We start from the raw sequence: 12,305 nt of genomic DNA, 5'->3' as shown, positions 1-12,305 counted from the left end.
TGTACAGCAATTAACCACTAAGAAGAATATATGCAGTGTATTATTTGTTGAAACTGTACTTCCTATTTGATTTGAAACTGTTTCATTGCTATCTGTTTATCAATAAAATTTTGAAAAAAAATGGATATGAAACAAATTAAAACATTAACTGCTCCTTTCCATAGACCAGCAGAAATGCACAGTACAGTTGTGCAAACCATCCTGCTTACATAATAGATGAACCTCTTTCCCCTATTCCCTCTCTTGTCCTTCTCCTCAACTCAAGAACTCTTTCCTTTTGAAGAATTTCATTTCTTTTCCCAGTATCTATCGCACCCTTAAGATACCATTTTGTTATTCAAATTCTCACAGTAAGGAGACAATTCAATGTTTGCACATATGGGTCTGATTTATTTCTCTTGAGAGTATGTTCTCTAGTTGCATCTATTTACTGACAAAAAACTCAATTTTATCCTGTTTTATAGTTGAATAATACTCCATTGTGTGGCTATGACTCATCCACATGGCTGACACTGACAATGGATCCACAAACTGCGGTGCAGAGTTTCAGGGTAAATCCTGACTCATTGCTATTTGTTTCTCAATAAAATTAATAAATAAAAATAAAAAATAAAATAAAATAATGTGTTAATAATTTGAAAAAAATTCTCCATTGTGTAAAAATACCACATCTTCTTTATCCATTCTTCAGTTGATGAGCATCTGGGTTGTTTCCAAGATTTAGCTATGACAAACTGCACTACTATAAACATGGATACACATATATCACTGTGTTATGAGGTTTTCAGTTCTTCTGGAAAAATCCCCAGGAGGGGAATAGCTGGTTTGAAGGAGATCTCCAACCCTAGCTTTTAAAGGAACCTTCACACTGTTTTCCATAGTGCTTCTACCAGTCTGCGCTCCCACGAACAGTGCGGAAGGGTTCCTTTTACTCCACAGTCTCTCCAGCATTTGTTATGGGCTGACTTCTTGATGTTAGCCATTCTTTCTGTGGTGCGATGGAATCTGAGGGTTGTTTTAATTTGCATTTCTAGAATGACCAATGATGTTGAGTATTTTTTATGTACTTATTTGTCATTTGTGTTTCTTCCTCTGAGAAGTGTATATTCATCTCCAATGCCATTGTTTGGATTAGGTCTTTGATTTTGAGGGGACTGACTTTGTTAATTCTTTATATATATTTTAGATTGAAGGCCTTTGTCTAAGGGACAGTTGGCTATATTTTTTCCCCAGTTTGTGAGTTTTCTTTTTACTCTGTTAGAGATTTTCTTTGAAGTGCAGAAACTTTTCAAAAAGATGAGATCTCAGTTGTGGATACTTTGATATATTTCCCATGCAGTTTGGTTTTTGTTCATGAACTCTTTACCTACCCCTATGTCTGTACAGTTTCTATCTACATTGTCCTCCAGAAGATTTAGTGTCTCTGTTTTAATATTTAAATCTGATCCATTTTGACTGTACCTTTGTGCATGGTGATAGGCATGGATCTAGTTTTAGCCTTTGGCATAAGGAAGGCCAGTTTTCCCAGCACCATTTAATAAAGAGGCAATCTTCCTTCCAGTGAGCATCTTTGTCACCTTTATCAAAGATAAGGTGGTTGAGTGTGTTTGCAATTGTGTGTGCATCTTGTAATCTGTTCTGCTGATACTCAGGCCTGTCTCTAGCTAGTACCATGCTCATTTTATCACAGTATCTTTATAGCATAATTTCAGGTCAAGGATTGTGATACCTCCTGCCTTTCCTTTATTTCCCAAGACTGCTTTTGATATTCTGGGTATCATCTGGTTCCAAATGAATTTGAGGACAGTTTTCTCTAGCTCTGTGAGGTATATTAATGGTATTTTAACTGGAATTGCATTTAATCTGTAAAATATTTTGAGAGTATGGCCATTTTCAGTGTTGGTTCTTCCTATCCAGGAGCATGGAATATCTTTCAATTTTTTCAAATTCTCTTCAATCTCTTTTCTTAGAGTACCATAATTTTCACCACATGAATCTTTTATGTCCTTTGTGAGATTGATTCATAAATACTTCATTTTTAAGGACATTATTGTGAAAGGCGTGGTTTCCCTAATTTCTCTCTTAGTGTGTTCATTCTTTGCATACAAAAATGCTACTGATTTTTTGGTGCAGACTTTTTGTCCTGCTACATTGCTGTATTTGGTAATTAAATCTTCGAGATTCTTGGTGGAGTTTTTGTGGTCCTCTACATAGAGCATCATGTCATCTGCAAATAATAATTTCACTTCTTCTTTTCCAATCCTTATTTCTTTATTTCTCTCTCTTATATAATCACTCTGGCTAATGTTTCCAGAACTATATTGAATAGGAGTGGAGACAGTGGAGGTCTTTGTCTTGTTCCCGATTTTAAACTGAAGGCTTTCAATTTTTCCGTATTTAGGTATGATGTTGGTGCTTGGTTTCTCATAGATGGCTTTTATCAGGTGGAGATATAGACCATTTATTCCAATTATCTGTAGGGTTTATCATGAATTAGTATTAGCCCTTGTTGCAAGATTTTTCTTTTCTTTTTCTTTCTTTTTTTTTTTTTTTTTTTTATTTTAGGGAAGGTTCTACAGGGTGTTCAGGGTCTCACTACTAGATTGGACTCATGGTGATCTGCCTGTTTACAGCCTCCCAAGAGCTGGGATTACAGGTATGTGCCACCACAACTAGTCTCAATTGCTGTCTCTGCATGTTCCAGGGACAGGGCTGGCATGGCAGGCCCCCAGATCGAACCCTGGCTCCTGCACCTGCTTGCAGGCAGTTTAATCTGCTGAGCTATTTGGCCAGCCCTTGAAAGATTTTCTGTATGATTATATAGTTTTTGTTCTTGGTTCTATTGATGTGGTGTATCACATTAATGGATTTACATATGTTGAATCATCCTTGCATTCTTGAAATGAATCCCACCTGGTCATGATGTATGATCTTCTGATGATTTGCTGCATTCTATTTACTAGTATTTTATTTAGGATTTTTGCATCTATATTCATTAGAGAGATTGGCCTGTAGTTCTCTTTCTTAGTTGAATCTTTCTCTGGTTTGGGAATCAGAGTAATACTTTCCTTCATAAATGAATTTGGAAGAATTGCTTCTCTTTCAATTTTATTGAACAGTTTGAGAATAGTTGGCATTAAATCTCTAAAGTTCTTGTAGAATTCTGCTGTGGATCCATCAGGACCTGGACTTTTCTTTGCTGGTAGGTTTTTTATTAGTTTTCAATTTAATTCCTCATTATTGGGTTATTCAGAGTTTGTATACCTTCTTGAGTCAGATTTGGCATTTCATATGTATCTAGGAAACTGTCCACTTCCTCTGTGTTTTCCATCCTGTGAGAGTAAAGATTTTGGAAGTAGGTATTGATGATCTTCTAAATTTCTCTGGTGTCTATAGTATTCACCAGTATACAGTATTCATTCTGTATTCAATGAATTTGGGGTTTTTTTCTTTCCTTTTTCTGATTAGATTGCCAAGGGTTTATCAATTTTATTTATTCTTTCAATGAACAAATTCATTTATTCATTGTATTATTTTGTCTCCAATGCATTAATTTCTGCTTTAATCCTTATAATTTCCTGCATTTCAATTTCTTCAGTTGTTCTTTGTCATGGAAGAATCTTATTTTGCCATTGAATTTGATAGATAGTTTTGCATGGTTCATCAGTCTGGGTTGGAAGTTATTTATTTTCAAGACCTGAAACTCTTCACTCCAAGCTGTTCTTGATTTGATGGTTGTGTTGAGAAATCCGTGATTCTGATGGGTTTTCCATTGTAGGTGATCTGTTTCTTTCCTGTAGCAGCTTTTTTTTTTCCTGTAGCAGCTTTTAATGTTCTATTATTTTGCTGAATTTCTGTGATCTTGATTGTTACGTGTCTAGGTGATTTGTTGTGATTATGTCTGTGTGGAGTTCTGTATGCCTCACTCATCTGTATGTCAGGGTCTTTTCTCATGTTTGGAAAATTTTCTGCTAGTAATTCTGGAAATAGTCTTTTAAGGACAAACGAAGCGCTGCTGCCTCTGTCGCCACTGACACATCCGGCTGTGGCTGCCAGGGACTTTAAATGTCAGGGATCGCCCTCAGCAGACTTGCCCAGGTGAGGAAAGCTTGGAGAAAAGACCACCCATTTGGCTTCCTGGCTATCCCTACCAAGAATCCCAATGGTGCAATGAACCTGATGAACTGGGAGGGCGCCATCCCAGGGAAGAAGGGGACTCCCTTGGAAGGAGGCTTGTTCAACCTGCAGATGCTTTTCAAAGGTGATTATCCATCCTCACCAACAAAATGTACATTTGAGCCAGCACTCCTCCACCCAAATGTGCATCCCTCGGGCACAGTGTGCCTGTCCATCCTGGAGGAGGATAAAGACTGGAGGCCAGCCATCATGATCAAACAGATCTTTTTAGGAATAAAGGAACTTCTAAATGAATCAAAGAGCCAAGACTCAGCTCAAGCAGAGGCCTACACAATCTACTGCCAAAACAGAGTGGAATATGAAAAAAGGGTTCGAGCACAAGCCAAGAAGTTTGCACCCTTGTAAGCAGTGGCCTTATGGCTCTGCAAAAAGGAAGGAGTTAGTTTGGCAAGAATTTGCTTATACCTTCTGCAAATCTAGAGTCGCATGTACAGTCACTAGTCACCTGGGAAGGCTGAGCAGGCCCCCTCTTTATTCCCACCATTGGCATACAGTTTTCATCCTCTGAGGCACCTCGTTTTCATACAGGGTCTCTTCCTTCAGTCTTTTGTATGTTTGATTGTTATGTAAAATTTGCTTTTATTTTAATATTGATGTCAGTATTTCAACTACTATAAAATTACAAACTTTTATACTTGGGTAAATCCCCTAGGAGCTAGTCCTGTGCTCTTGGAGGCAGGCATGCTTCCCACTGCTCAGAGCTGTCAATGGCCTCTAGCTGGCTGTATGAGAAGAAAATCACGTGCCCCTCCCACCCCTCTTCCCGTCTCCTCAGAACCTGGGTTGTGTTATGTATGAGCGTCAGATTCTAAGTCAGCTAATGTCTCAATTTTGTATCACTTCCTTTGTTTTTATATGGCCTTTTGTCTGTGTTGCTGTTTAGAGTAAATAAACTTTATATAAAGAAAAAAATAATCTTTTATGTCATTTGTGCTGTTTCCTCCTGCTTCATTGACACCTATTATTCTTATATTATTTTTCTTTGCATCGTCTTGTAGTTGTTGAATTGTTATTTCCAGGTTCCTTGTTATGTTATTTTATAGTTTTCCATTTTTCTTTTCTTTTTCTTTCTTTCTTTCTTTCTTTTTTTTTTTCAGAACCGAGGATTCAACTCAGGCCCTTGAGCTTGCCAGGGAAGCGCTTATTCTACTGAGCCATCTCCCCAGCCCTACTTTATAGTTTTAAGAGATCTTTTATTTCATGTTCAAGCTGCAACACTTTGAAGGTCAGAAAGTTTATCTTCAGTTTCATTCAAGCAGTTTTGCCAGCTTTCAATGGAGTTCTTAATTCCCTAGATAGCTATTTGAATCTGCTTCATGCATTCTAATTCTTTCCTGTATTGTTCATTCAGTGTTTCCATCATTTTTATATTCTCCTCTATTTTTCTGTTTATGTCTTCTTTAGCTGTGCTGAGCAATTTTTTCACAATTGTTGTCCTTTCTTTTTTGACCTGAGAGATTATTTCTGTTCTTATTTCTTCTATAGCCTGATGTAAGTGGGTCCTGCAGGCCACTCAGCATTCCCCTAAGTTCTTAAGAGCTTGGACCAGCACCAGCAGAATCTCCATGCCTGCACAGGGGGCTGTGCACTGGGGGGCTAAGCAAGGCCAGAGCTCACCAGAGTTGCATAGCGTTGGCCAAAATTCTTAAGTGACACCAGGAAAGCTCCGTGCTGTGCACACTGGGCCCACAGATCATGGTCTTCTGCATCCCACCTTTACCTTTTTCCATAAGATAAAAAAATAATGATTTTAAGAAGGTAAAGGAGTCCTAAAACAAAAAGGCTAAAAACAGATGCTTCATTTTGATTTTCCAGAGCATTGATGACAATTATATAAGTAAATCAAATATAATTAAATAAGAAGGAAAATGATGATGGATAAAATAAGGGAAAATGAGTAGAATTATATATTCACAGAAGAAGTAGGTCTTTGTGAGGGGGAGGCCAGCAGTATAGCCAACAAAGTACAGCTTCAGCATACATTTCTTTGAGCAAGTGAACCTTCCAACTTGGCCTTAGTTTCCTCCTGATAAATGGCAGGAATTATAGCACTGATCCCATACCATTATTCAGAGGATTGTGTGAATAAATATCCAAAAAGCATGTAAAATAGACTTGACTCTTAATACTAACTGCTCTCTGTGGGTCAGTTATTGTTATTTTAATAATAAGCAATAAATTTATGTCAATAGAGACAGGGTCTAGCCTGAAATAAAGAAACAGGTGCAGGGCTGGGGAAATAGCTCGGTGGTCTAAAGTACCTGCCTGACAAGCGCAAGAAGCTAAGTTCAATCCCTGGCACCACATGCTGTGCCAACCTTAGAGCCCTAAGAGTACCATTCCAGCCCCAAAATAAGGCATGGTAGTGCACGCATGTAATCCCAGTGCTGGGGAGGCTGAGACAAGAAGATCACTATGAGTCTGAGCTGTGTAGCAAGACCTTGTAACAAATAAAAAAATAAAAACAGGTGTAGCTGACCCTACTCCACATGCAGAGGTACCCCAAGGATTCAGAGCAATGTTAGCTTGGATTACTTTTGAATGCTAGTTCTGGAGTAGTTCAAATTATTCTTGTTCCTACACTAAGATTAATTTTCCTTTCAGCTGGGTTTCCATACACACACCCTTACTCTTAAGAAGGTAATATGCTTCCAAGAAAGAGCTTGCAAAGTTTTACAGTGAGAAAGTTGTTTTGCTTTGTTTTGGTTGCTTTCTTATTTCATATTGTTTGTTTGTTTGTTCCTTGCACACACTAGACAAAGCTCTATGAACTGAGCTATAGCCCCAACCTGAGAAAGATTCTTATAAAATGGTTTTTTACAATGCTAAAGAATATTCTGATTGGAAGGTGAAGAAATTATCTAAACCTTCTAAAGATATTCTCAGTAAGACAAACAGTAAATAAAAGACATATTTCAGATGTTCCAGTTCCTACGTCTTCCTACAATGCTATGTCAAGCAGGATAAATGTGACAGTAATTGGTTTCAATGTTACTAAAAATGTTGGGTTACCATTTTCAGACCTTGTTGGACTCAGTTGTGCCTGTTGTCTGTCTTTAACAGTAACTCCTCCAAGGCTCCCCATCATTTCACTTTTTTAAGGCACATTGTACCATGTAGGACTATTACTTTCTGTTTATTGCCTTTCTGCATTGTGTGACAGTAGAGATTTTTGCCATCATTCTTCAGAATGGGATCTAACATATGGGAGAGACTCTTCCCCCTCACCTCCATCCAGCTTTTGGTTTTAAATAGGAAATGGAATATATTCCTGCACATGCTGTGAAATCAGACATGGAGCCCTTATGTGACGTAAAATTTTTTAAAAAATATGTCTAAGTTTAAAAAAACTATGAGGCCTGCAAGCATTTAAGGGCCACTCCACAATCTGACAACTTTATGAGCCCAAATATGAAATGGACTTTCAAGAACTTACTCCAAAGCTGAATATTGTGGTACATGCCTATAAAACAAGCATAGGCAAGAGGATCACCAATTAGAGCCAGCCTGGAAATTCTAGCAACTTAGTAAGACCCTGCCTCAAAAAACCAAAACAAACAAGAACTTATATTTATGTGTTTATTTTTCAGTTATCTAATATTGTGTCCTTTAATTAATAATTGCTTTTCAGCTAGCTGTCCATTCTTGAAAGCACAAACTTCTGTTACACTCATAGAGGACTGAATGTAAGTGGTGCTCAAAAACAACTCAAGAGGCTAGGGAGATAGTTCAGTAGAATAAGCATTTGCCTGGCAAGCATAAGGGCCGGAGTTCAGTCCCTGGGTCTGCAAAAAAACCTCAGGATATTGATTAGTAGATATATCCTACTTCCCCAAAAGCTGTTTGCCAGTACAATTCTATATGGAATCTTTGAAAAGCAAGCATTAATGACTAAGAAATGTTACTAGTTCAATTTGTTCTGTACAAGATATTTTTTGTAAAGCATGTTATTCCTTTGCAAATACTTACTTTGTTTGTAACATTGTATTTTGGCACATACGGCTTACACAGATGAGTGCATTGAGACATATACACATTGGTGTTCCATCTACAACCTCAGTTCTGTGTCGAGTTGATGAATGATGAATGAGAAGGAGTCTCTTTAAGAGATTCGACTGATGTGTGTAACCACTAGAGAATTGTGTGTGGAAGGGGAATTGTGAGTACCTTAGAGGCAAAAACATTCCTGCAATCACCTTTGTCATTTAGAATCTAGCACAGACATCTTATAGGCATGCAGTACCTATTTGGCGAAGGAGTAAAAGCTTGAATAAACCAGTGATTAAATACAATCAAGCACAGACAATGCAATGAAAATTCAAACAGAAAGGCTCACTAGGGACAGCTCCAGGAAAGAAACAGCAATTTTACCTCAAAGAAAGCTTCAGATACTGGAACAAAGGGTAAAGGAATTTTGAATAGAAGTGTAACTTAGATCTGTGCATCTATTGGAGTGATTTTTGAGCACTTTCCTCTATATACTGATTTACAATTATGTACAGTATATTATACATTACTAATACGAAAGCTTTATATACACACAAAAGTAAGATTTTTGAAAGAGAAATGAAAGATAGAATGCTATTTGTTTAATAGTGTGTATTCATGATACATTGTTATTTTGACCGGACACAACTCTATATTTCAAATAAGTTTTTTGTAATTTTAAGCTATTGTCTCTCATATCTTCTCATCATGTTGGCTTAGATCAAGTTACCTCAAAGTATGGCTTATGAAGAATTTATATACTTGTAGGAGATATGTCTCCTGATCCAATTTGGTTGTTATTTTCATACCTTCCCACATTTTTCATATTATCCTTATTTCTTTGAAGGAACTTATTTTAATTACTTGTAAGAATCAACTTCACTAGACCTGATAATGAAATCTCACTTTTTCCAAGTACATAATATATTAAAAGATAGACAAATGCATAAGAATACCCTGAAAAAATGAAGTAAATCTTACTCACAGTAGAGTATGCTGTCACCATGTGATGCCACACGGACTGAGAGTGCCAGGGCTGCAGGTCACTTTGAAACTATTAACATCCCTTCCTGTGTAAAAGGAGTTAGCAAGTCACATAGCTGGAAAGGTAGAATTGTGGAGTCAGGTAACTAATGAAGTTAGAGATTTTTGGCATGATAACATAGGTTATTGAGAATATTTTCATATTTTAAGGAAGTAGGTTGGGCTGAGATGCAGCTAAGTGGTAGAGCATATGCCTGGCACCTCTCAACCCTAGGTTCAATCCCCAGTGAAGTAACTGGGAAAAAGTTCCTATTCGTATGTTTGTCTTGCAAATTGAGTAGTGAAATGTAAAACCACAGTGAAGCAGATTCAGAGGAGCTATAACCAAAACTTATTGCATATTTACCATTAACGAGCCCCTTCAGTCAACTTTTATGTAATTGTCACCTTTCAGTTGTGAGATTTTGATTGCTTTTTTCCTTCCTTGGTCTTGGCAGGAGAGAGCCAGGAGCAGCCTAGTGTACCTGGTGAGCCAGCTGGCCAACATGGAGCATTCGTTTCACCACATTCTCCTGCTAGAGATCAAGAGCATTACTGATGCCTTCTCCTCCATCCTGGGTCCTCAGAACAGGGACATCTTTCGCATGAGCAACAGCTTCACCACCATTGCCAAGCTACTGTCCAGACAACTGGAAAATACCAAAACTGTTAGTGACAGGTGAGCAGGCCCTCCCTGAGCTCCCTCAGGGAGCTGTTGGGAACCAGTGAAGGTGGAACTCAGACAGATTTCATACATTGTAGCCATATATTTTCCAAAGAAAGCCAAGCCCCTAACTTAACAGAGAGGAACTTCAAAACCAAAAATAATTTTAAAAATTCTAGAAGGTGTACAAAATGTGGCAAAGGAACCAGAAGATAGTTTAAATAATAATGCTGTACAGCACTCATTTATTTATTCAACAAATGTATATATATATATATATATATATATATATATATATATATCAGCAGACTCAACACATATAAAGAGCTGGAATATGTTCCTTGTATCCCAGGGAGCTAACTGTCCAGTAGAGGAAATAAATAAATTAGAAACTATCAGGTTGTTGTGCTGTGTTCAGAGAGTTTGGCGAACACTGAAGAGGGGATGTACTGCATCCACATGAGCAGAAGGGGTGAAAGCTGAGATCAGAGAAGTTTTCCAGAAAAAGTGATTTTGCTTTAAGAGTAGGAAACAAACTAAGGAATAGGAATAGCTCCAGAGAGACAGAGGTGTTCCCAAGTGGGTCGCAAACAAACTGACCTCTCTGAGCAAGTTTTATAGAACAAAATCACGAGGTAAGTACAACATGGGTCAAAACTATAATAACCAATATGTTATGGTTGAGTGAACCAAAAATAGTCCAGGTTCTTGTGCATGACCAGGAAAGAATTGCCAAGTGTATACCTCATAGTATGTAGTAAGTAGCTACATTTACTGAAAACCATGGCATGACAGCAGGAACAGGGAGAAGGGCCAAGAGAAAGAGGGGGAAGGAAAAAAGGGCTTGAATGTATAAGAGAAAAACAGCTCAAGTGGAAAGGGGAAAACACAAAGGGCCTCGCTAACCCATGCTTCCAGTATTTATCGCGTCAGGTACTCGTGACCCAAGGTGACTCTCTCCATGTGAGCAATCTACACAACCTCCTAAACCTAAACCCAGAAAATCATTAGGGCAATTCTAAGAGTAAGCCAGATAATCATTAGGATGCTCCTTAATTTAAACTCAGGTGATCATTACGATGGTGTGTGGCACTTACAGTTGAACAAAGAGAAGGAAGTGACTTAGCTCCTTTCTAACTGTACTAAATAAGATTTCAAGTATAGCCACTTGGCTGACACTCTTAACCTTAGTTAATAATCTAGAGTCTTAGTCTTAGCATTAGTCTTAGTGCGTGGGAGAAAATGGCTCACACCTAATGAGATAGTGCTTTATTTATATGGAAAATCCCAAAAGGGCAGTACCAATCATCTTAAATTTTCATTTATCCCTTGGGGAAGTATATGAATCTGGCCATTGTGATTTTAATCTTTTTTACACGTACCCCCATAGTCCCCATGTATTCTCATCTTCTGCACTGACTTGCACAAGGACCCAGCCCTGGCTGGCTGACTATAATATTTCTACCTATGTATCAGTCTATAATATTCCCCACAAGCAGATATTCCAAACTGTGCAGTTGAAAGACAGGAGTGTAGCATGTAGCTGCTTTGAGTTAAGAAGGGTCAGTGTAAGGGAGATTGAAGTTAGGGCCTTCTCCAGAGAGCTCATCTACTGGGGCTTGAATAGAGGTGATATTGCAGTTTAGAAGTTATGAACGCCCTCCACAAGCTTGACCTAGTGGGCCCTGGTAAAAGGAGTCTGGCACATTTGTTGTTGGTTCCATCTGTGCAATCACTTGCAGTTTGGCAGCCTCCAAGTGAGAGTAAACAAATTTTCAAATAAATTTTCAAAGATAAATAGTTGGAAAGATAGCTCAGCAGTCTAAGTGTCTGCCTGGCAAGCACAAGGACCTGGCTTCGATCCTGAGTGCCACATGCCTTGTGGACCCTGTGCCATTCTGGCCCCAGAACTGGGCATGGTGGCACACCCCTGTAATCCCAGTGCTAGGGAAGCTAAGACAGGAGGATTACTACAAGTCCGAGCTACGTAATGAAACCCTGTACCAAATAAATACACAAATAAATAATTTTCTTTTTTAAATTAAAGCATATATAGTCACAGCATTAATACTAGAATGGAAAGCCAGGTCGGGAAAAAGTCATGTCCAGACACTGCTCTTAAAGGACTGGAATAGCAATTGTAACCAATTGGCTTAGGCCCCTCTAGTGATGGAGGTTAACTGTAAGTTTAATTTTTTTTTGTCATAAGTCCCTTTAGTTTTAGCTGTAAGACAGGGAATTTGGTGGTTTCAAAAGAAAATTGTATTTATTTATTTAATCAAAAAATTTTTTATATGTACAGGTCTCACTACAGGTTGAACTCATAATGATCCACCTGTTTTCAGCTTCCTCAGTGCTGAAATTACAGGCATGTACCACCATGCCCTCAGCAGCCAGCTGGGGGTGGGGCTAGTACAGCACGTGGTGCTGGGGA

The 12,305-nt window shown here is 38.2% G+C and overlaps 1 protein-coding gene and 1 pseudogene across 3 annotated transcripts in view; both read left to right on the top strand.

Annotated features, from left to right (window-relative positions):
* Veph1 (ventricular zone expressed PH domain containing 1) overlaps window positions 1-12,305 on the top strand; it is a 274,142-nt gene that overhangs the window by 132,919 nt on the left and 128,918 nt on the right. For all 3 annotated transcript variants that reach the window (XM_004639833.2, XM_023699702.1, XM_023699700.1), the window contains exon 7: window positions 9,666-9,886. In XM_004639833.2, the coding sequence (XP_004639890.1) occupies window positions 9,666-9,886 (221 nt within the window). The remainder of the gene's footprint in view (window positions 1-9,665; window positions 9,887-12,305) is intronic.
* On the top strand, window positions 4,066-4,542 carry LOC105743298 (annotated as a pseudogene).

This window comes from Octodon degus, unplaced genomic scaffold (genome assembly GCF_000260255.1).
Source record: "Octodon degus isolate 3935 unplaced genomic scaffold, OctDeg1.0 scaffold00115, whole genome shotgun sequence".
In the NCBI taxonomy this organism is placed as follows: Eukaryota; Metazoa; Chordata; class Mammalia; order Rodentia; family Octodontidae; genus Octodon; species Octodon degus.
The sequence above is the reverse complement of the archived record's forward strand: the minus strand, read 5'-3'. Positions and strand labels throughout refer to the sequence as shown.